General features: G+C 42.6%; 1 protein-coding gene across 2 annotated transcripts in view; it reads left to right on the top strand.

The window, feature by feature from the left end:
* XPO5 (exportin 5) overlaps window positions 1-20,873 on the top strand; it is a 149,803-nt gene extending 128,930 nt beyond the window's left edge. For both annotated transcript variants that reach the window (XM_033936609.1, XM_033936608.1), the window contains 9 exons: window positions 6,711-6,808; window positions 7,949-7,995; window positions 8,140-8,234; window positions 9,540-9,599; window positions 9,788-9,870; window positions 17,189-17,296; window positions 17,549-17,686; window positions 18,016-18,180; window positions 19,333-20,873. In XM_033936609.1, the coding sequence (XP_033792500.1) occupies window positions 6,711-6,808; window positions 7,949-7,995; window positions 8,140-8,234; window positions 9,540-9,599; window positions 9,788-9,870; window positions 17,189-17,296; window positions 17,549-17,686; window positions 18,016-18,180; window positions 19,333-19,494 (956 nt within the window). In that variant the 3' untranslated portion in view covers window positions 19,495-20,873. The remainder of the gene's footprint in view (window positions 1-6,710; window positions 6,809-7,948; window positions 7,996-8,139; window positions 8,235-9,539; window positions 9,600-9,787; window positions 9,871-17,188; window positions 17,297-17,548; window positions 17,687-18,015; window positions 18,181-19,332) is intronic.
* Window positions 20,874-25,494: the final 4,621 nt, after the last annotated feature.

Genomic DNA, 25,494 nt, shown 5'->3' with positions numbered 1-25,494 from the left:
GGATGCGGGTGCGGGTGGGAGCGCGTGCGAGCGGTCGTTCGGGGTGGGGGTGAGGGTGCGAGCGGTCTGGCCAGGAGGGTTTGGGCTCCCTTCTGGCCCGATATTGTCGGGAAGTCGGCGGTCCTTCGGGGTGGGGGTGCGAGTGGTCCTGCCGGGGGGGGGGATGTATCGGACGTCGGGGAGTCGGCCGGGCAAGAGGGCTTGGGCTCCCTCTTGCTCCGATCGTGGATGCGGGTGCGGGTGGGAGCGCGTGCGAGTGGTCGTTCGGGGTGGGGGTGCGAGCGGTCCTGCTGGGGGGGTGAATCGGGCGTCGGGCGGGGTGGGAACTATGTTTTAAAACTTTTGTATACCGCGCTCACGCATATAACGCGCGAGGGGTATGCGCGGTAGGTAAAAACGCGTATAACGCGCGCGTTATATGCGTGAAAATACGGTAGTTAGTGTGTGTTGGAACCTGATCTTTCAGCAATTGGGTAAGAGGAAAGGTATGTTGCCTGATCCTTTGAAAAAGGCTTTGGTGAAGCCAGTATTAGATCCTGTGGTTCTGAGTAACTATACGAGGGACCGCTGAGAAGTTCTCAGCCCAACCAAGAAGAGAATGATGTGGAGCCATGAAACTTAATTATTCAACACTTGTCTTAACACTTTTTGTTTCATTTCATATTATTGAAATGAAAAGTGTCAAGAAAAGTGTGGAATAACTAAGCTTCATGGCTCCACATCATTCTCTTCTTGGTTGGGCTGAGAACTTCTCAGCGGCTCCTTGTAGGCGTGTCTCTAATAGCCCTTTTTGGGGGGAGTTGATTCAGAAATTACACTAGATAGAGTTTGAGCCCACCGGGATAGATAGGGAAATATGATAAAGTACCTGAATGTAAACCACTTAGGATATAAGTGGTATATAAATAATAAATAAAAATAAAAAATAGAACACTTGGTGCAGCATTCTGTGGATAGCAAGTTTCAATCAGATTTCTAAAAACTATTGTAGCACTAAAGCCTTTTTGATAGATTTTATGTATCAACCACTGAGGGATTCTAGATTTGGTTGGTGATTTTGATATAATTCAATTTTCCTTCTTTAAAGATGATTGAAGAAAATAAGTATTAGGGGTATAGTTCTCCAGTAGTTTTGGTTCATTGTTAGAAAATAGAAAGCAACAGATGGTGCTCTATAAGTATTCTTGCAAATGGGAAATGCATTGTGGCATTCCACAAGGGTCTGTTCTCTGCTTAGCCCTTTTAAATATTTTTATGACTTTCCTTTCCAAATAGGAGTTGTTAATTTCTTCTCATATATACTGACTGCAAGCCATCAAATTTGGATTTGGTATAGCAAAGTGGCCTAATGCTTAGAGCAACTGCTTCAGCACTCTGAGGTTGTAAGTTCAGTTTCCACTGCAGCTCTTTGTGACTCTGGGCAAGTCACTCAACACTTCATTGCACCTAGCCCAGTTCCATGGCACTACCTCCAAATACTAGGCTCCATTGCGACCATAATAGAAGTCTTCTCCAGAGCATGGACTCCGGAAGCCAGGGCCAGTATGAACTTGTGGCTCTTCCACAGGCATCATCAAGGGGCATGCCTCTCAGAGTAGCCTTGAGGGTAATTGTGACAATGGATGTTTGGCTGTGGGGCTCGCTGCAACAGACGCCTGATCCAGGGGCATTGGTCCGCCTCTCAAAGGAAGTGGTTGATCAACAGGTGAGAACTTTGTGCCATTCGAGGAGAGGCAAGCTGTCTGAGTCTTCTCAGACAGTGCTACTGTGGTGGTATATATCAATCACCAGGAAAGCACCAAGAATGTGCAGTGGAGTGTGGAGGCCCATTTATTCAGGAGGGCAGAGTTTCATCTTCAGGCCCTTTCAGCAGTGTATGTATCGGAAATGGACAAAGTTCAGGCCAATTTCCTTAGCAAATAGATACTGGATCTGGGAGAATGGACACTGTCTGCAGAAGCCTTCCAATCCAATTCTTATCACTGGGGTCGCCCAATGTTTGTTCTGATGGTGACTGTAAAAAAAAACAAAAAAAAACAGGAAAGCAGACCACTTCTTCATTCGAAGATTTGAGCCCGGAAGCACAGGGCTAGGCACTCTGGTCTAACTGTGGCCAAAGACTGAGCTCTTGTTCGTGTTTCCTCTGTGACCCATGATAGGCCAGATACTCCACAGGATTGCAAACCATCAGGGAGGGGGGCAGTCATTCTCATGACTCCAGTTTGGTCACACAGTCTATGGTATGCAAAACTAGCATGTCTTCAGAGAAGTGCAAGTCTCCTACTGCATGCTTAGCTGAACCTTCTTTCACAAGGGCCGGTGGTTATAGAAGATTCGAATCGCTTAGCTCTTGAGCAGCGTGGCTCTTGAATGCATGGCATTAGTATATAAGGGATACTCAGAAATAGTCATTGTTACTCTGCTTAAAGCCAAAAAGCCTATGATGGTCTCTGCTTACACCAATGCATGGGAAACATTTTAGCTCTGGTGCATTAAAGAGAATGAGAAGTTGTTCTCTGCTCTGATCTCTGTGGTGTGTTAGCTTTCCTCCAGGGGTTTACAGTGGCATCCCTCAGTGTCCAAGTGGTTGGGACTCTTGTGTCAGGGTTTGAAAGTGTAAAGTTTCATTGACATCTCATCTGGACATAGCCAGATTCCTATAGAGGGCGCTACTGCCCAGGCCCCCAGTAAAACATCCGTTTCCATCATGGGACCTTAGCGTGGTTTGCACATCTTCGGTCAGGTTCCATATGAGTCACTGCAGGAAGCGTCCTTGATGGATCTGATGCTGAAAGTGTTTTTTCTTGTGACTATTACCTCAGCGAGAAAGTCTCTTGGAGTTTCAAGTTTTCTTGCAGAGAGCCCTTCAAGTTCACAGAGGCTGGAGTTTCTTTGCAGTCCATTACATCCTTTTTGCCGAAGGTTGTTTTGTCTTTCCATGTCAATCAAGAACTAGTCAGATTGCCAGCGTTCCAGTCCACAGGTTCTAAGAGGAAGGATCGGATTCTGAAAATGTTGGATGTAAGAAGAGTGCTCTGATATCTTGAGGTCACCAACGAGTTCAGGCTCTCATCTTGTTGTGCTCACTAATCAGGCTAGATGTGGCACACTGGTTCCGAGGCCACAGTCTCCCGATGGATCTGTATGGCCATTTTGTCAGCATATATTGCAGGTGAAAAACAGTCACCAGTCTCTGTAAGGGCGCATTCAACTAAAAATGTAACTTCTTCATGGGCAGAAGCTTGGACAGTTTTTTCCAAGCAGATTTGTAGGGCAGTGACTTGGTCCACTCTACATAATGTTCCAAGCTTTATAGAATGGATGTAGTGGCAAGGGAGGACTCCACCTTTGGGCCCTCAATGTTACAAGCCACCACAGAGGTTGTACCCTAGATTTTTGGGACTGCTTTTGTATGTCCTATTCATCCATAATTACACACTTATTGCACTAGAAAAGGAGATTAGGTTCTTACCTTGCTAATATCTTTGCTAGTAGATAGGTGTGTCATTCTCAAGGCCCACCCTGTCTGCTATCTCCTGTGCCTACCTAATGTGTCAATCAGAAAATTTCAGTCAAACTGAAATTTGAATATTAGACCTTAAGGGTATGAAGAATAATCTATTGGTATACCACATTGGGATATTATTTGAGCTCCATAAATGTTTGTTTGGCATGATTGTTTCGCTGTTTCAATTGTTCAGTAGCAATGTTTAACATGTTTGTTATGATTTTAGAGCAGAATAGAGTTGTATTTCAGGGAGTTTCCCTGTACCCCTCCTTCACATGTGTTTCTGTATTGGGCTATTGAAGGGGACAGCAGAACCTGCTAGTGAAGTAGGAGGGATTTGAAATCTGGAGTGGATTCCTTCATGCTGATATTACCCTCCTTTGACCTATATCAACAAAATTGCAAGAAATCTTTAAAATGATGGAATATTGAATGGAGTCTCACAGCCATAACCAACATAGAGAGAAACTTATGTATCCTCAGCTGCCTTCTATGAAGCTATTGGGTATGGTAATAGATAGATAGATGCTGTACTCTTCAAATACAGATCAACAAATGTGAAATTTGTGACTTCTTTTTTTTTTTCTTCTTTTTTTTTAAAACCTTCTGGTCCAATCCCTAGTGTTGGGATTGCTGGATTGTTGCAACATCTTATATCCGAGTCCACTCAAAAAAAACATTCACAAAAAAAAATCCAATATTCAAATACTTATACAGGGATTAAATCATCCACTAACTAACACGATGAAGAAAAGACCTCAGTGTCTCTAAGGATATATCAAAAGCTTAATATCCATAGGACGTAACCTAACTTTAACAAATTTAAGTTTGAAGTAGGAGGCACATTCTTGGTCAGAAAAACTTCACCGTTAATACTATGGCTTCCTTTTTATCACTAATTTTAACTGTATAATAATTATAAGCCCAAAAAATACTTTAACTTATCTTTGGATGGAAAGTACCCTTGTCCCTCAGTATATAGCAAAGATCACAGGCTGGTGCGTGTCCAGGCACTGCAGAAACCGCAAGCTAGTATGTGTGTCCAAGTGTTTACACAGTCACTGTATTCATATCCAAAAATATCCTCATTTCCAAAGCTTCCGGATTCCCAATAGGGTCCCTATTTTTTGATTGCTTCATCAAGGGAACCACTAGAAACACAGAAAGAAAATCAAATCTAAATCTTCCAAGAAAAGAAAAAAACACACACAACAGTTGAACATTATAAGCACCTAATCTGAGCTGCCCACTTCAAAATTGCTTTCATAAAATGGCTCCTCAGCATTCTGGGTGGTTTAACTCCTGAGTATAATGACATCAGCATGTTGTAACCAATGGACCAAATACATTACCTTTCTCCTTCAATTCAACCCAGACATTTACGTATTTTCCCCTCATCTTATATCTGCCATGTCCCACTGTAATGATAAAATAGCTACAAACCATACAAAATACAGATCTTAGATTGAAAAAATTTGATCATATATCCTTCGCCTACTTAGTCACACTGGCTTTCTGTAGAGGCACAAATCTTATTTTAAATTGAATTACCTATTATTTAAAGTCTTGAATGGTTTTGTCCCAACCTACTTGAATGAGTGCTTACATGCTGAAAAACATGACTAGGTCAAGAAGAGTCCAGAACTCATTTACTTACTGTTTAACTAGGGTATAAAGCGAATGAGACTATTTGTGGGTCTGTTGTCATTCCTGGCAGTTAACCTGGACCCCAATACTATTAGACTTCTATTCACATTGTCATATTGTAGAACTTACTGCAAAGAAATAAAAACGTGATATTCAGGAAATATGTTGGGATGTGTTAATTCTACTCTATAACAGGCTTAAATATTAGCCTTAGAAAAGCAGGCAGCATATTCTTACATGTGGGTGTCATCATCCAGGGAGCACCAGTACGGACAGTGAAAAGTGTAGTATCACTTTAAGCTTTCACAAGCTTTTTAGACTGCCCGCACCGCGCATGCGCAAGTGCCTTCATGCCCAACACCAGCTTGCAAGGTTGTCAGTAAGCCACTATGTCATTTTAATTTTATGCTTCATAGCTTTAGCTTTTCTTCTAGGATAGTTCCTCCTTTTTATCCTCTCCAACTATGCTTTTCACGAGAACCATGCTTTTGTTGCTTACGAAATTTCTTTCCCTTCTCATTCGGATCTACTCGGAGACCTGGCTGATTTCACCTGCTCATTTAGTCTGCTACTTCATAAGGGTGCATTTACCAGTAGTCCTTTCTTACTTGATTCTTGAATATTTTTTTGGGCATCTCCATCGCCTATATTTAGATTCACCTGCCTCTAGGAGGTCAATTATAATTTTCTCAACCTCCATACATATGAGTTTTCTCGGAATTCTCCTTTTACCTCTAGTAAAGCATGGAGTTCCTCTGTTCATTTTTTTCCGTTAGTTTCCTTCCCTTGCCTCTGCGCGTTCAGCTCAGATATTAAGTCATGGTTCTTATGAGGCAACTTGAATTTTTCTGAGTTCTTGGAACCCAACTCTCCCTTCATCCCTTTACTATAGCCAGGGAGTCCCACAAGTGAGAATATGCTGCCTGCTTGTATAAGGATAAAGCACAGTTACCATAACAGGTGTAATCCTGGGACACCAGGCAGATATTCCAACAACCCGCTCACCTCCCATAGTTGTCTTCTGCACTTGGGCATAGAAACTGACAACCTCGTGAGCTGGCGTCGGGGAGGAAGGCATTTGCTTATGTGTGATGCAGGCATTCTAAAAGCTTGTTAAAGCTTAAAGTGATACCACACTTTCCACTGTCCATACCGGGGCTCCATGGATGATGCCACCCCCATGTGAGAATATCTGTCTGCTGTCCCAGGATAATACCTGTTATGATAAGTAACTGTGCTTTCTGTAATATACCAGGATGTGTAAAAACTGCACTATAATAAGTACTGAATTTGTAATCTCGCTGGGTGTGCTCATTCTTTTTTTTTCTTATTGTAATCCGCCTAGAACTGCAAGGTTAAGGCAGAATAGAAGTCGACAAATGTACAACAATATTTTGGAGGGACTGAACTTTACTCCTTGATATCTTTAGTAGACCAACATAGAAACTATTGCATTTGTTTATTCACACAGTAACAAAAACATGAATTATAGCAGCAAGATCATCTTTGAACAAAGTTTGTTGGTAGTGTTTATTTCCTTAACTGGCTTATCTACGTGTATTTGTGAAGCCGCTGGTACTCTCCTGTCCTCCAGAATATTATGAAACACTAGTCTGCCCAATCCTAGGTCCACTCATCACCTACCTACAACTGGTAAGGAATGTCTTTTATCCACAGGTTATTAAAAGCCATTGACCATTACAACACCCTTAGGGGTTTTGGAAGAGCTTTGTGTAATCTTAAGTCACCTGACAAAAGTGCCTATGCAGTCATTATTGCTCACTCTGTCTATGTGATCTGACATCTGATCCTGGTGACTGTGTGCCATGGTTTAAGGAGATGGAGCAATGTCCTGTGATCCTCCCAAAATTTATTGCTAAGACTTTTAAGGAGAGCTTCTCGATGGCTCTATCATTATGTTTTTTGTAGTGGTAGGATCAAAGTACACTCAAGAGATTAGAACCTCAGTTTAGGACGCCCCTGTTATGCTGCTGCATTAGCAAAGCACATAAATTCAGCAAGAGATCTGCCAATTCTATAGGCCACACTGCAGTCATGCCCCCTTCCATTGGGGTTTTTATTTAAGTAACAGGAAACTTGTGCAGGAAGAGGGCTTGGGGCTGCTAAGGGCCTGCACAGTTTAGGGACCCTGCTGTTATTTGGTGCTTTACTGCTGTAGCAGCATGACAGTAAGGACATCTCAACTCTGAAGTCCTAATCTGCCCAACAAGGGGGCAGAGGGAAAGAGAGGAGAAAAATAGTGATCAATTCTTGCTGGGAAGTATTGATCAGGGTATAGGGAAGAGGGAGACTTCATGGAAGGTATGTTGCAGAAAAAAAAGGGAAGGGAGAAGAGAGGGAGTGTGTCATTGGGAAGAGAGAAAATGCATATCCCACCCACTGTTTAATGTCCCTGTACCATTCAACTCCACTTCCATCCTAAATTAGGTAGTTAAAACAATACCTGTGTTATGCAGTCACTACTGCACACCCCCACAGTCTGCATGGTCTGAGGCCTAATGCTGGTGGCTGTGTGGTCCTTAGTGCCCACTGTCGCGTTGAATGTCTTTAGATACCCAATACCAGTAGCAGTGTGGTCTCTAGTCCTTGACATTTGAATATTCAGTTTGTAACCATGTAGAATTTTCAGAATTTATCAACTTAATATTTTGTCTTGCTCTCCTTTGACAGGAGCTGTCATTTGCAACTTTTGATGAATCATTGGTGTCTTAATTCCTATGCAGTGCTTACTGCAGAGATATTTATTGTACCCTTGTGTGATGTGTTTTGCAGAGACTGTCTCAGAAGTGGCAGATTATTAACCAGAGTAGTATGTTGAGGTAAGAGATATGTCTGGCTGCCATGGTGGAATCTGCAGAAGGGGGCTCCCTTGGGGGAGTTTTGTGCCACTACACACATCCCAAAAAATCATATTCCATATTCATTTCTGCATCCTGAAGTTTTTGTGCTGTTCTTCATTGCAGTGATGAAGATACAGCAGATGAAAACCCAGAGTCCCAGGAAATGCTAGAAGAACAACTTGTCCGTCTGCTGACCCGGGAAGTCATGGATCTTATCTGTGAGTCTGATGATGGGAATTAAGTCTAATGATAAATGAGATAAAGAAATAGATACTGAATTGTTGATTTATAGCACCTTTTGTCCTATGTTGGGCTATATATGAAGGATGGCATGTTACACATGCAAAGTATCTCTCCCAAGAAAAAAAAGTTCCCTACCACTGATGACAGCCCTCTCCAACACCCCCGACAAAGGTGGCACCGGGAATTCCCCTCCCCCCAAGAGAAATTTGGCATGAGGGATGCCCGCTCCCTCCTGCCAGGCCATCGCTACCCCCTTGAGAGAAAATTTGCAGGAGGGATGCCCACTCCTTCCTGTCAATGGAGCCTCCCCCCTGAACCATCACCTACCCTCCCCCTTGCTCAAGAAAAGAGGCAGGAAGCATGCCACTCCCTCCTGCCATGGAATGCTCCCTTGAACCTTCATTCCCTACTCCCCGAAATCCTCCCTCTCACCCCATACTTTTGGTAGAAGGGAGCTTGAGAGATGCACGGTCCCTCTAGCCCCAAGGCTCACCCATTGAAAATGGATGGGACGGGCCTTCCCCTCCCCAGTGCACCATGTGATGCATGAGTAAGAACCTAAGGCCCTGATTGGCTCAGACACCTAAGGAGCCAAAGGGTCCATGGAGGAGGGGAGGGGTAGTTGGGAAGGCCATCAGCGCAGGGGGCTTTTTCTTTTTTTTATTGGGCAGATTGAGTGTGTAACACACATACAACATCTGTGCCATTAAAAACAAAGAAGCCCTAACAGCAGTGACAGGATGCTGCTTCCCCTATCACTGCTATTAAGGCTCTGCGCATGTGTCAATCGCTCATTGAGCAATTGATTAGTCAGGTTTGCATGCAAATGATTTGCACCTCTGTGCAAATCATTTGCATGCAAACTTGGAAGCGCATCAATCACTCGTCCAGAATTGGCTAGAGAATCAGCCAACAGCGACTTAAGTACATCTAGCCTTTTGTCCGGTACTAGTGAAAACAGGCATTGAAAATGGTGAATTGTCCATGGCTCAAAGTAGTTCATTTCGTAGCCATTCGCAGTACAGAAACAGTCCTGACATTTGGCACAAACAGCCAAATGATACAACTTCAGATTTCATTCCAGTGTTTTAATTTTGGAAATTTCTCATATGATGTAAGATTATAATTAGTCTTATACAAATAAGTTTGAATGGGTAGAATATAAGCCTATAAATTTTAAATTAATTTCTTACATCAGAGCTGTTCCATTACTGGGTGTGGAAAATTTGTGATTCTCCACATTATAACAGTTTTGACAAGTTGTATATGTTTGCTTGCAGCGGTGTGCTGTGTTTCTAAGAAGAGTACAGATCACAGCACTACCGGTGCTGATGGAGAAGGTAAGAGTCATACCTAATCTTGCAAGATGCATGGATTTCTGTAGAGTACAGAGGTGGGGAAGATGAGGTTCATTCATTGCAGAAATCTCTAGAAAGCGTGCTAATATGAAATATATCTGTAAAAGAGAATTTCTCTCTAATTTTTGTTTCTTTGAGAGCTGATTGTATCTCTTAATGTGTCTATGCAGATGAAGAAATGATGTGTACAGATGTGGCCCCACCCTCTTCTGCAGAAATGACTGAATTGGGCAAATGTCTAATGAAACAGGAGGTAAGCTGGAATGTTCAGAGCTGATCTGTTAGTTGCCAGTGGTCCTCCCTTGTTAAATGAGAAAGGAGCTGATTGTGCAACTTACTTCAAAGTTGCGGGTCAATAATCCACCCTAGTGAAGGCTAATTGGCTGCAAAGCAACATTTAAGGATTTCGTTTGTTCTTTGTCATCATTTAGCAATATTTCAGAGATGGACTGGAGGAAAAATTAGATCCATTTGCAAATGGTACAGAAATCTGAATCAGCTTAGACTTACTTGGTATAATTTTTTCAAACCAAAGAGGATTCAGTGGGACCTAGGAGTGGTACATCAGATCTGTTAGGCTCTCGGAACCCCACCAGCAAATAAACCAAAGCACAACATTGTCTGCTCTTTCGTTGGGTGGAAAAACATCTTCTAGCAATTTTGTCAGCGCACCTCGCAGTTGTGGACAATGTGCAGGAGGATTATCTCAGCCAGCAAACTCTAGATCCGGGAGAATAGTCTCTGTCCCATATAGCCTTCCAGAGTATAGTAGACAGATGGGGGGTCACCTGTCGTTTGACCTTATGGCAGCGGTGCCTTAACAAGAAAGCACCTCGTTTCTTCTGCTGCCATCGCAAACTAGGAAGCAAAGGATTGGATGCACTGGTGCAGCCATGGCCGCAGGAGGGCCTTCTTTGTCTTTTCTCTGTGGCCCAATAGGCCATCTTCTGTAATAACTCAAGACTTGCCAGGGCCAAGTGATTCTAATAGCACTTGATTGGCCAAGGCACCAATGGTATGCTGAATTGGGGTTTCAAATTTCCCTGACATTCACGCCTTCTCACGTAGGGTTCCATAGCTCTAGGTTGCTACACAAGAGTGATTGTGACCACCTTGCACAGTAAGAAGTAGTCAACATTGGCAGCATATGCAAAGGCTTGGAGGTGTTTTCAAAACTGGTGCGCTTTAAAGCGTGAAAATCCAAGCTTGATGTTGATTGCCCTTTTGCTCACCTTCCTTCAAGAAGGCCTAGAAAAGTGCCTTGCAGTCAGCTCCTTTAGAATGTAGATAGTCAGACTTTCCTGTTTCAGTCCTAAAATCCTGAGGGGCTTTCTGACTACCCATCCAGTTATGGTCAGGATTCTGTGAGGCATGACATGGCTTCTCCCTCCATTGCATCAGCCGTTCCCGACTAGTTCTCCATTCACTTGCTAGTCCACTCTATGAGCCATTGGACCAAACTTCTTTGATGGATCTCACCATCAAAATGGGCTTCTTGGTAGCCATTAAATTGGCCTGCAGAGTTTCCAAACTTCCAAGCTTTGTCCTACAGAGATCCATTTCTTTGGATCACGGATTCCTGCATGATCTGTGTGTTGTACTATTCTCTCCTTTCTTCCAAAAGTGGTCTCCAGTTTCTACATCAGCCAGGAGATAACGGTTGCTGGCTTTTGAACCCTCTGGTTCAGGCGAGCATGACAGGGTGATGAAATCGCTGGATGTGCACAGACTTTTACTGAAGTACTTAGAGGTTACAAACAAATTTTGTTTGACCGATCATCTGTTCGTGCTTAAGGGGACTGCCCACGAGGGCAAACCAGCTTCAAAGGCCACCATTTCCAGATGGATCTGAATAGCTACTTCATCCACCTATGTTGAAGCTGGAAAGCAGCTGCCTCCTTTTGATAAAGGTGCACTGCATATAAGGTGTTGCTTCCTTGTGGGCAGAGTCTTCAGTGGTTTTCCCTGAAGAGATTTGTAGAGCTGCCACATGGTCCTCCTTGCATACCTGTACGAAGTTTTACAGATTAGACCTGGCAGCAGGGTTTTCTGTTCTGGTAGCTAACTCATCAGTCCTACCCTGAATTTGAGGGAGCATTCTGTTATGTCCAGGAATAGAGTGTGATTGTACAAGAATGTAAGATTAGGTTCTTACCTTCATTAATCTTCTTTCTTGTAAATCCACACACTATTCCTGGAACCCACTCTAGGAGTTGCAGATTGTCTACCTGAATAAGTACTGATAAGTTGGACTTCTGTTTCTTTGGCCAGCCTTTCTAAGATTGTCATCCAAACATATTGTGCACTTTGCCCCGGGGGTTTGTGGCTACTGTGTCCCATCCTATTGGTATAGGCTGTCTCCCCTTATTGTTCTCTTATTTTGGTTTATATGAATTTTAAGATGTTTACACTCTTATGATCATTCACGATTATTATGCAGTTTTCTAATATGAGTAGATTAGACTTTGGGGGGAGTATCCCTGTACCCCTCCCTCTTTTCTGTGTCTTTTTCTGTGTCTTTTCTGTGTCTTGTATAATGGTCTGTTTTATACCAGCTGGAAGTATTGTATTGTGTGTTTATTTATTATTTGCTTTATACAAAGTCAGAGTGTTTGAGGAGAGTCATGTAAAGGTTGCAAATTATCCCTGTTGACTTCTAAACAGCTTGTAGATGTAAGATAAAAACACATTTCAGGTATCTATGTACACATGCTAGAAGCTTAAAAAATTAGATGGTAGAGTTAGAATATATAGCACTAAATGAAAGGGTAAATATAAAAGACATCTCAGAGAAGTAGTGGAAGGAGGGCAACCAATGGGATGCTGCTACCAGGATACAAATCATATTGCAATGATAGGATGGATCAAACTGGAGGGGGGTTGCACTATATATAAGAGGGAATTGAGTCAAACAAAATGAACAAATGTTTCTGCAGGAAACAGCAACATGGAATCCTAATGGATAGAAATTCCATATGTGAAGAGAGAGAGTATACTGGTAGGGCTGTACCACCATCTGCCAGGCCAGAACGATCAAACAATTGAAGAAATGTTAACAGAAATTGATTTGGATAAGTTATATTAGGGGATGCTTGGAAAAGAGATGGCTAAGGGGAGATATAATTGAAGTCTACAAAATCCTGAGTGCAGTAGAACGGATACAAGTGGATCGATTTTTCACTCAGTCAAAAATTACAAAGACTAGGGGACACTCGATGAAGTTACAGGGAAATACTTCTAAAACCAGTAAGAGGAAATATTTTTTCACTCGGAGAATAGTTAAGATCTGGAATAGAGAATGACATGGGGACAAATTTTTCCCCATCTCAGCAGGAACTCAATTTCCCCGTTCCATTCCCACAAGTTTGTCCCTGTCCCTGTCCCATTCCTGTAAGCTCTGCCTTAACTGCACTAGCCTCAAACGCTTATGAGGATGGTGTCTGCAGGAATGGGGCAAGGACAGGAAAATGAGTTCCCGCTGGGATGGGGAAAAATTTGTCTCTGTGTCATTCTCTACTCTGGAACACATTGCCAGAGGTTGTGTTAAGAGCAGATAGCGTATCTGGTTTTAAGAAGTGTTTGGATAATTTCCTGGAGGAAAAGTCGATAGTTTGTTGTTGAGAAAGACATGGGGCTAGCCACTGCTTGCCCTGGATCGATAGTATGGAATGTTGCTACTCTTCGGGTTTTGGCCAGGTACTAGGGACCTGGATTGGCCAACGTGAGGACAGGCTACTGGGCTAGATGGACCATTGGTCTGACCCAGTTTGGCTGTTCTTATGCTCTTATATGTGCCAAGTATAAAACAATCAAGCCATTGTAACATCACTGATGAGGTTGGCTTTGAGGCACTGGGGAATGAGGCATTATGACATCACAATCTCAGCTCTGAAATGTTGCTCTCAATGGGGTTCCAGAATCTTGCTATACTTTGAGATGCTGGAATGTTGCTAGACCTTGGGTTTTGGCCAGGTACTAGAGAACTTGATTGGCCACTGTGAGAACGGGCTACTGGGCTTGATGGACCGTTGGTCTGACCCAGTAAGGCTATTCTTATGTAAAATTTCTAAGTATAATAAATGACTGCTTCATGTCCTTAGTAACATGCAGGCAGTATGAGAAGTAACAGTGTTGGGTCCTTAGGGAAACATTGATCATAACATGTTCATATTTGACTTCATAATTGGAGTGAAATTACTAAGAAAATCTATTGTAGCAGCATTTAATTTTCAAAAAGGCAACTATGATAAAATGAGGAAAATGGTTTAAAAAAAGTAATAAATAAATAAATAAATCTGCTGCTAAAGTTAGGAATTTAAATCACATAGATGTTTAAAAATACCACATTGAAAGCCCAGACTAGATATATTGCATGTATTAATAAAGGTGGAAATAAGAGCAAATGACAGCCAGTATAGTTAGAGGAAGAAGTGAAAGAATCTATTAAGGCCAAAAGTAGGTCTCTGATGTGGCTGGATGTGAGGGAGTGAAGATCCATCGGGGCTGTGGTGAAAATTGAGCAAAACTCCCTTGAATGGTTGTGAACCCGTGCCTTCCATACATCTCCCTTACCACTATGGCCACACTGCAAAACTTTGACTCCTACCATTATGCTGGTGGGAAATCTGGAGCGGGACTAGAAAAACCTTGTAGTCCCTCTGAGACAGCTAAGATGGTGGCGGCGGCCTTGTTGGAGGACTGTGTGGAGTAGCCCACATAATGTGGAGGAGCCAATGGTAGAGTCAGGCTGCAGTTGGAGGACAGAAGTGCTGCTGACTTGATGCTAGATCTTAAAAGGGATATTTTGACCATCTGATTAGACATTAAGCAAGCTTTGATGGATATTAAAGCAGGCTTGCAAGAGCTTACACAGCGTCAAGAAGATTTGGAACATCGGATTTATGAGGTGGTTAAAGACTCAATAGATGTGCAAACTGTGTTTACGTCTATGCAGACCACAGACACTGAGTTATGAGACTATCCCTGCTCAGAAGAGCTTACAATGTAATTATGACAGACATACAGAGGGGGCTAAAAGGTAATAGGGAATGACAGATATGTTGTTTGGATCAGTGTTTAAAAGCGGCTTCAAATAAGTGGGCTTTTAGTCTGCCTTTGAATACTGCCAAAGATGGAGCCTGACATAGCGAACCTGGCAGGTTGTTCCAAGCATGTGGCACAGCAAAGTAGAAAGGATGGAGACGGGAGTTGGTGATAGAGGAGAAGGGTACAGAAAGGAGGGACTTGTCTGATGAGCAGAGTTCCTGGAGGGGAGTATAGGGAATGGCAAGAGAGGAGAGAGACTGAGGAACTGCAGAATGAGTACACTTGAAAGTGAGTAAGAGGAGTTTGAATCGTATGCGGAAACGGATTGGGAGCCAGTGAAGCGACCTGAGGAGAGGAGTAATGTGAGTATAATGACCCTGGCAGGATATGAGGCATGCAGCATCATTCTGAACAGATTGAATTGGAGAGATATGGCATAGTGGTAGACCAGTGAGAAGTACATTGCAGTAATCCAGAGAAGAGGTGATGAGGGTCTTGGCAGTGTGCTCAGAAAAGAAAGGACAGATTTTAGCAATATTATAGAGAAAGAAACAACAAATTTGGCAGTCTGTTGGACATGAGAGGAGAATGAGAGTGACGAGTGAAAGATGACCCTGAGGTTGCGAGCTGACGAGGCAGGGAGGATGAGGGTGTTATCCACTGCTGTAGAGGTGGGTTTAGGAGTTAAAATAAGGAGTTTAGTCTTGGCCATGTTTAATTTTAGATGGCAGTGAGACATCCAGATAGCAATGTCGGAGAGGCAGGTCAAAACAAGGGCCTGGATTCCCATAGAAATTCCAGGCACGGAAAGATAGTTTTGCGCACCATCAGCATATTGGTACTGTAACCCGTGGGATGAAATTAGAGTACTGAGAGAAGAGGTGTAAATGGAGAAAAGAAGAGGTCCCAGGACAGATCCCTGAGGTATGCCGACCAGTAGCAGAAGGCAGCGGAAAAGAATCCTCCAGAGCTTACACTGAAGGTGCAACAGGAAAGATAGGAAGAAACCATGAAATAACAAAGTCCTAAAACCCAAGCGAGGACAGTGTTTCATTGAGTAGGCAGTGATCTATGGTGTCAAATGCCGCAGATAGATCAAGGAGGATAAGGATGGAGTAGAGTACTTTGAATTTGGCCAGGAGCAAGTCATTGGAGACTTTAAAAGGGTGGTTTGTGTGGAGTGAAGGGGGTCGAGGATAGCTCGAGCTGAAAGGAAGTCAAGACAACGGCGGTGGACAGCTCATTCTAGTAGTTTGAAAAAGAAGGGGGAGAAGGGAGGTAGGGCAATATTGGAGGGGCAGGTAGGGTGCAGCATAACTACAACATGTTTGAAAGACTTAGGTACAGTTGCAGTGGAGAGCAATAGGTTGAGGATATGGCAGATAGGGATTTATCCAGTAGGTTTACCCTAATTAGTGTAACAGTTGTGTGTGCTTTGAATTTGCCTATGACTAGCTTACTGTGTTGGCAAGCAAAGCATTTTATTTAGTTCAGAACACAGCTCTAATGCTCAGTTTTCTGCATCTGCCTCAAAGGCAGGAACTGCTGCACAGATTGTATGGTTCTGGGCTTTTAGAGAGCAGGCATATGGCTCCCTGACCATATGATGTCGCCTACAATGTCTGCATTATCCTGAGGTTGACAGATAACCCCTGTTATAGATGCAGAACTCCACTTTTCCCTTCCCTATTGTCTTTTATCCCCTTCCTGGGCTTGCTTATTCCTCCCCTCATCTGCTGCTTCTGTCATTAAGCAATTCTTAAAAACTGTGAGTATGGTTTGAGACCCTTGAGCGCATGCATGCATTCAGAGGGCTGTTGCATTCCACTTTTTCCTGTGCAAACTTCCTGCTGGAGGAGACAGGACCCAGCAGACGTTTGAGTAAGTGAAGTTGCTTACCTGTAACAAGTGTTCTCCGTAGACAGCAGGGGAATGCAGCCACCCTTGCCCGCCATCCCCTCTTACCAAATACCTTCTTGTCTTCGGAGAATGTGCCATATGCTCAAGGCCCCTATACCATGCTCAGTTTTAAGTGCTCTGTGATGCTGCGCTAGTTTCATGCTGCTTTGCCCCGAGTTCTTCTACTCTAGGTGGACGCCTAGTCTGCCTAGAACTTGAACCAGGCTTTTATTCAGTGCTGTGACAGTTTTTTCATTGCCACTGTCATTGCCATTGAATGATGTCACTCGTAAGTGTGACTAGTTTGTTTTGTTATCCACAGAGAACATCAGTTACAGATAAGCAGCCTAATTTTATGGTAGGTTATTGCTGCACATCTAAACAGATTATGAGCCAGGAAGGAGGCTCTGTGACTGCAGTAGCACAGATTTTATGCATATTTTGGTTATTTTTATTTAATGCAACTTGTCAAGTTTTGTAAGGTATATCTTTCTTATATTTTTGATTAGATAATATGTCAGACTAGTATGTGTACCTGGCTACAATCTAACAAATTAGTTTGTATTCTATCTTTCATTACTTCTTACGGTACATAATAGCTTTATTTTATCCCTCCTTTCCTGCAGGATGTGTGTATGGCCTTGCTTATCACCTCATTTACATCTCTTTCCTGGAAAGACACACTATCCTGTCAAAGAACCACTACCCACATATGCTGGCCCCTTCTCAAGCAGGTACAATGCTGCATATAACAGATTAGGGCACAGAAAGAGAAAACCAGGAAAGGATATGTGTGTCCCCAAATGTGGAGCACTTTGTGTATTCTTGAAGAGAAGATGAACATTGTGGTATGTTTCACATATCCCTGAGTGTGGAGCAGAGAGCCCACTGGATTAAATATACGTGAAGATGGAATATTCTGAGAAGTGGTCTACAGCACACTGTAATATTTAAAGGTGAAGATCCTCTTTTCTCGCTTGTTACAGGTGATTGCAGGGATTCTACTGAGTGATGCCGTTACATGGTTTTTCATCAGTGTTCTGAAAGGGTTACAGATGCATGGGCAGCATGATGGCTGCATGGCAGCTCTTGTTCACCTAGCATTCCACATCTACGAGACCCTGGTAAGACATGGCAAGGAGTCAAGCGCTCTATCTCTAACATACCGAAACCTGGCCCTAGTGCCTTTAGCCTTTGCTTGCCTTCGGGAACTGATTCCTGATTCCTGTAATCCTTGCAAGTGTGCAAAACGCAGATACTGTGTTCCCTACAACTATATGCAAGACCCTAGTTTCTTTTACATGTGCGCCTAATCCCAGTGCTGGCCTCTTGCATCCTGGCAGCAGCATGACACTGGTCTTTGCCATACTGATATGCCAACAGGATCTCAGTTTTGGTTCCTGCACTCTTGGCTGTCTCTCACTGTGCTTAACCTTTATGACTTTTTCCTCAGCGCCCTCGCTATCCAGAGCTGAAGGCAGTGATGGAGCTGATCCCAGACATTCAGAAGGAATCCCTTGAGCAGTTTGACTCCAAGTTGCTGAACGCAACACTGCAAAAAATTGCTGATAAAAAGAGGAAAGAGCATTTCAAGCGTCTCATCTCAGGCTGCATTGGGGTAAGGAGGAAAATTCATCTATTTCTCCATCTGCAAGCCTTGCAAAATAAGGACATTTGAAATGGTGCCCCCCTCAACCTTCTGCAGTTAATCTATGTACACAGTGAGGGAGCTCTATTTAAGTATGAAGGAGGAATGTTTGTGCCTATCTGCACACAGGGGCAGTGAGGAAGACTGTGGTAATGGGAGAGCATGGCAGGGGAGAGAAGAGTCAATGTCCATTTCACACAAGGACAATGAGGGAGATGTGCTAGTCAGGGGGGAAGAGCATTGCCAGTGCCTATGTGCCTTCTCTTTGTATCAGAGGTACCTGCATGCAAGGACAGTGAGGGAATTTATTCCCTTGTGCATCTAGATCAGAAGCCCTGTACTATCTTTGTTTGGAAGAGAGAGTGCCTTTCTACATGCAGGACAGTGACAAGCCTTGATATTTGGATAGGGGTGGGTATTCTTTGCAGTTCAAGTGCATACAGGGTCAATAAAGAAGCTCTATCCAAAAATTAGAGGGGGAATATGAAGTGAACAGTACAACAGAATACTGGGAAAAAAAACATAAATGCACTTTGCTACTGTCCCTTCACTGTTATGGTGGGTGTCAGGTCAAAAGCGCGCCGGGACAAAGGCGTGAGCAGACAACTGAGCGCAGTGCGGAGGCGCGCGCTGAAGAAAAATACTGTTTTTAGGGGCTACGATGGGGGGTGTGGAGGGGGAACCCCCCCACTTTACTTTATACAGATCGTGCCACGTTGTGGGGGGTTTGGGGGGTTGTAACCTCCCACATTTTACTGAAAACTTAACTTTTTCCCTGTTTTTAGGGAAAAAGTTACGTTTTCACTAAAATGTGGGGGGTTACAACCCCCCAAACCCCCCACAACGCCGCCGCGATCTGTATTAAGTAAAGTGGGGGGGCTCCCCAACAAAACCCCCCGTCGCAGCCCCTAAAAACAGTCTTTTTCTTCGGCGCGCGCCTCCATCTTCCGCTCAGTTGTCGGTGCACGCCTTTGTCTTCCGCATTACTGTCTATGAACCGTTACGGTGACATGTGGGCATTCTTTAGCAGATACATTTCTAGGACAGTGGCAGGAATAGAGAAGGGTCTTATGGGGTTTTTTTTTAAACAGTCTTATGATGATTCTTTGCTCCAATTTGCAGAAACCCCTTGGTGAACAGTTCCGTAAGGAGGTACACATTCGCAATCTGCCATCCCTCTTCAAGAAGCCAAAGGCACCACTGGATGTGGAGGTGGATGTGGAGGTGGTGCAGTTGGTGGAAAACAGTGAGGAAGGACTACTGTCTGCTCTGTTTGAGCCATGAGCATAATGCACTTGAGTCTTTTCCTTTCATCATCTTTTCCTTCCATACTTCCCTCTTTTGTTTTCTCTCTGTCGCCTCCTCAGGGACTGGGCTGAGAGAAGAGCAGCAAATGTCTGCACATTCTGGATGGAGGGCAGCTGATGTCTTCTCTTACCCTTTCATTAGTCAGTACTTGCTCCTTTTGCCCAAGGTCTTGTTGATTCTCTGTCAGAATTTGTAATGTAAGTGTCACAATAATGGAACTGGCTAGCAGCAAAGGGGTTTCTTAAGTCTAGAGCATTTTCTCCAGGCCTGGAAAGGTCTAGAGTGCTATGATTCAAGATCAGCACAGAAAGAGGAAGAAGCTGGGACTGGATGAGGATGAATAATACTGGGGAACCAGTAAGTCCTGGTCTCCAACATGAAGCACTCACTCTGCATCTTATGTGTGTTTGAAGTGGGGAAGGCATAGGAGTACCAGGCCTGTCAAATCCGAGAGACGACATATACTAGGATACTGTGGGTTGTATTACCAGCTGGAACTCTGCAGAACTGGGCACTAGAATGAATGCCATTTTTTCACTAAAACAAGAGCTGATCATCGGTAATAACCCTAAAACTCTATTGGAGCAGAGAAGGGGGAACTAGGAATGATAAGTGAAGAAGGAGAGGCTCAGAGTACAACTTGGCTCTGTGTGCCTTCCAGTGGCTCACTGTTCTAACTGCTTTAATTCTTATTAACACTACCTTTAGGATCGATTCTCCTTTCTCTGTCTGTCCTTCTGACCCATGCTTCCCTTTCTTTATCTTCCTCCTCTGGATCCTTGGATTGATTAATTAAATTCTTGGATTGATTGATTCCCTATTTTATGATGCCTGACTCCATCCTCGGTTCTCTCCCACCGTTTTTGTTTTACTTCTTCTCTTCCCCTGAGCCTGGTGTTGGTTCTTTTCTCTCCCTCCCCTGATTTCTTTTTGTTCTTTCTTCCTTGATCACATCTCCCATTCATTACCCATGTGTTTTTTACTAGCTCCATTCTTTTTTTTTTTTTCTCTGTCCCTTCCCATGACTCCATTTTTGTCCTTCCTCTTACCCTGGTTCTGTTCTTCCTCCCCAGCCTTCCTTTCTTTGCCGTTTTTGAACAAACCAGATGAAGATCTTGTTTCTTAATCTCTACCTGATCAAGTGATCCTCTCCCTTTTAGAATGGGAGGGGAAGTGTATATTTATTATATTGGTGACATTTTTAACATGTTCAGCGATATCATGCTAGAAGCAAAACAAGGATTTTTTTTAATGCTCTTTTAAAGATCTTTTCTTTTTGTTTTGTAGTAATGTCATATTGACCCTTACAGATTTGTGTGAATACCTTGGTGTCAGTAAAAGTAATTTCTGTTTAATACAAGTAGTAGTGATTCCTTTGGTTATTTGTATTCTTATAAATGAAGCAGTATGAATATATCATTGTTAAAGTAGAAATATATATTTAAAAATTTATAAAAATCCCGTGGTACCAGAAAATTTAAACTTTTTACATTTTGTCTCTTATATTGATTATCCAGTAAACCAGTGGTCTCAAATTCAAACCCTTTGCAGGGCCACATTTTGGATTTGTAGGTACTTGGAGGGCCTCAGAAAAAAACAGTTAATGGCTTATTAAAGAAATAACAATTTTGCATGAAGTAAAAAAAAAACTCTTTATAGTTTATAAATCTTTCCTTTTGGCTAAGTCTTAATAATATTGTAATTTATAGCTAAGACGACATGATCAAGAAACTGTTTTATTTTACTTTTGTGATTATGATAAACATACCGAAGGCCGCAAGTTTGAGACCACTGCAGTAAACTGTTACTGTATTAGAAATTATATCATTTGGAACTAAGGGATCCTTTTACTAAAGCTTAGTGTATGCTAAATGTTAAAACTCCATAGGGCCTCTAAACTTTGTAGTTTTGCTCAAAATCTGGATTAAAGAAATGTAATGATTTCAATTAATATTCTGTTATCACCTTCAGCATCAAAGTGGGCTACAAAGAAAAATGCCATAAATCAAAAATGAACTCCATAAAATAATAAACAACAAAAACACCCTTACATTATTCTTACCCCCTTCCAAACTAGAAGCTATTTATCCATAATTAAACATGGATTGTTTTATTAAGTTAAATAGCTATCATCCTACTATTAAATTTTAAAATATACATGTCATGCCTCTGAAATGGTCTTTTTGGCTGTGGCAGTTTACCAGGAAGGGCAATTCCACACTGCTGTGCCTCATAAAGCTACTGATGGGGATGTATTCTCTCATATCGCAACAAGGTATTCCTATCGTCTTAAAAACAGCCTATCTTCTCATTTTCTGCAATATCATCACATGTGTGATTCAGACAGATCTGCTCATATGTCAACAAAATTTTTAAGAGCAGGATTATCCAAAAATGAGCATTCATCAAGCTCTGAAAGAGTACTATTCAGCATCAGAGAAATTACTGCTACATGCCTGTGCCAGATCCACCTCCATGAAGTCTGTTGCATGCGTGCTTTCAAACTGAATAGCTGTCATCAAGAAACATTGATATGTTTTTGGGGGTATGCACAAATGTATGACCTCTGTACGTTGTATAATGTCATACTCGGATAACATGAATTTGAGTGATCATTTATGCAAGCCAGATGTTTGATCAGTACCAGCTCAGCTTAATGTGAGCCATAGAATGTGGGCCTTGTTTTATTTTTGAGATGTTTATAGAGCAGGGATCTCAAAGTCCCTCCTTGAGGGCCGAAATCCAGTCAGGTTTTCAGGATTTCCCCAATGAATATGCATTGAAAGCAGTGCATGCACATAGATCTCATGCATTTTCATTGTGGAAATCCTGAAAACCCGACTGGATTGCGGCCCTCCTGGAGGGACTTTGAGACCCCTGTTATAGAGGGTTCTGTCTTTTTGTGGTGATAAAACTGACAGTCAATTTGAGCTTTGAAACATGTCACAAGTTAAACATCCGCTAATGTAGGCCTTTCCAACCCAGTCCTCATGACATATCAAATTCCATTGGGTTTTGTGGATATCCACAAAGAATATGCATGAGAGAGATTTTCAGGCCATCAATCTCATGCATATTCATGTGGATATCCTGAAAACCTAATGGGGACTAAGTGTGCCCCAAGGACTGGGTTGAGAAAACCTGTACTATTGTGATCTATATGATTAGGCGTCCTTATGCTTTATATTGGACAGACTTCCCATCCATTTAAAGTGTAGATCAGGGATGCCCAAATGCCCAGTAGATCGCAAAGGCAACGTGAGTCGATCGCGTTGCCTTTGCGATCTTTTTTTCCCTGCTGCTTCCCCAAGCCAGGCCTGGCACGTACAAGCGCCAGACTTACAAAACTTCACCTCCGACGTCAATTCTGACGTCAGAGTGGAAGTTCTGGGCCAGCCAATTGCTGCCTGGCTGGCCTGAAACTTCCTCTCTGACGTTAGAATTGACGTCGGAAGTGAAGTCTTGTGGGCCCGGCGCTTGTACGTGCCAGGCCTGGTTCGGAGAAGCAGCAGGGAGAAATCGCGTTGGTGGCTTGGGGGTGGGGGTAGAGAAAGAATCGGGGAAGTGGAGAAATCGGTACGATGGCTTGGGGGGCAGGGGGGAGAGAGAAAGAAAGGCAGAAAGAAAGAGGGGTGCTGGGGAAAAGAGAAAGAAAGAGGGATACAGGGGGAAAGAGAAAGAAAGACGGAAAGAAAGAGGGGAGCCAGGGGGAGAGAGAAAGAAAGGCAGAAAGAAAGAAATATTGGCTTTACAGAAGAAGGAAGTGCAACCAGAGACTCATTAAATCACCAGACAAAAAGGTAGGAGAAATGATTTTATTTTCAATTTAGTGATCAAAATGTGTTCGTTTTGAGAATTTATATCTGCTTTCTATATTTTGCACTATGGCCTCCTTATACTAAACCGCAATAGCGTTTTTTGGCGCAGGGAACCTATGAGCATTGAGAGCAGTGCAGGGCATTCAATGCAGCTTCCTGCACTAAAAACCGTTATTGCGGTTTAGTAAAAGGTGAGGAGGTATATTTGTCTATTTTTGTATAGTTATTACTGAGGTGACATTGAATATTTTAAAGTCATCTGCCTTGACCTCTGATTAAAACCCTGAATACAAATGATAATTAACATTTTCTCTGCGTACAGTGTGCTTTGTGGGTTGTTTTTTTAATTTTATTGTTGGTAGATCATTTTGACTTGGTCATTTTAAAAGTAACTCGCAAGACAAAAAAGCGTGGGCACCCCTGGTGTAGCTGATTGAACACAGACATGTTTGATCTATAAAGATGGAAGAACTGGTAACACAGCATTGTCTGCAATTTCAACATGACTTTGCTGGTCTCTGCCATATGATGATTGACCAGTTTGATTATGTTAGTCTGATAAGGGTGGCAACAGGAAGCAGTTATGGCAAAGAGCAACACTGAATTTATGGTCTTGATACTTTGGAAGCCAGTGCTTTGAATATAACAATGAAATGGAAAGCTTTATTTTTTGTAATCATTGCCTAGGGTTGCAATTTGCTTGGTGTAGTTATATTTACTAGTAGAAGGAAAGAAGGAAGCAGTGGCATAGCAAGGGGGTGGGAGTGCCTGTCATTCGTGTAGGCGATGTTGCAGTAATGTAGGGTAGATAAGATCAGCGACTGCACCAGTAATCTAAAGGATGTTGTGTCAAAGTATTTTTTAATAGTCCTTAGCTTCCACAGCGTGTGAAAGCATTTCTTCACCAGTATGTTTGTGTGGTCAGCCATGGTTAAGTGTGTATCTAGAGTGATACCCAGTATTTTTATGGTTTTGGAGATTGGATATTCATGATTGTTTTCGTCATTGGGGCTTGCCAAAAAGACTTGTTTTCTCTGTGTTTAGTTTTAGTTTGAAGCTGGTGATCCATTTTTCGATTTCTATCATTGTGTGTGAGAGGTTATCTATAATTTCATTTGTGATGTCATTTAAGGGGATTAGGATGGATATATCTCTGCGTATATATAGTGCTTTAAGTTTAATTTTTGTAGTAGGTGACCTAAGGATGTGATGTAGATGTTGAACAATGTGGTGATAGTGGGGAGCCTTGGGGCACCCCCGACGGGTTTCTCCATTTCTTTACCTTTCCCAAGATTCCTATTGCATCAAGGCACAGTAGCATGATTTTGTGGTCTACTAGATCGAACGCACTGCTAAGGTCTAGTTGCAGAATCAGTGCGCTTTTGCCTTTGCTGAAAAGATCATAGAGGTGGTTTAGTATGGAAGCTATGACAGTTTCTGTGCTGTATCCTTTCCTGAAACCTGATTGGTGTTCACTGAGGGTGTTAAATTTGTCTAGGTAGTTTGTTAGTTGAAGGTTGACCAATCCTTCCTGTAGCTTTGTGAAAAGGGGAATGCTTGCTATGGGTCTGTAATTGGATGTTAGTGCTGTTGAGGTTTTTGATCTTTGGGGATAGGTGTAATCAGTATGTGTCCCATATCCTTGTTTAATGTTCCGTTTGTAAGGGCAGTTGTTAACCAAGTGAATAGTTCCAGTTTGAAGTTGGTGGGGGGGTGGCAACTGTCATGATTTTAGGGGGACATTCGTCAAGTAGGCAGTTTGATTTGGTGTATTTGTTGAGTAAACTTAGGAACTGGTGCCTGTTTGGGAACTCGAAGTGGTCCCAGATCATGTCTGCTCTGGGATCCTGATCATGGGGTTCAAGGTAATGAAGTATATTGGTTTTGGATGTGGGTAGAGTTGTTTTTAAGTCAGTGATTTTATTTTTTTTAAAGTTAGCTAGGGTTTGAGCGGATGGGGTGCTCTCATTGTCCTTTTTCAGGATTTGTGTTGTGTCTGTTAACGTTTTTACTAGTTTGAATAATTCTTTACTGTTTATTTTTGTTGTACCAATTTTTTGTGCGTAGTGCTTTGTGCGTTTTCTTTGATCAGATTTTTGTATATTTTCATTTTTTGTTTCCAGTTTGTCTTGTCTGTTTGTTTTTTGCCAGATTCTTT

Source organism: Geotrypetes seraphini, chromosome 3 (assembly GCF_902459505.1).
Source record: "Geotrypetes seraphini chromosome 3, aGeoSer1.1, whole genome shotgun sequence".
Classification (NCBI taxonomy): Eukaryota; Metazoa; Chordata; class Amphibia; order Gymnophiona; family Dermophiidae; genus Geotrypetes; species Geotrypetes seraphini.
The sequence above is the reverse complement of the archived record's forward strand: the minus strand, read 5'-3'. Positions and strand labels throughout refer to the sequence as shown.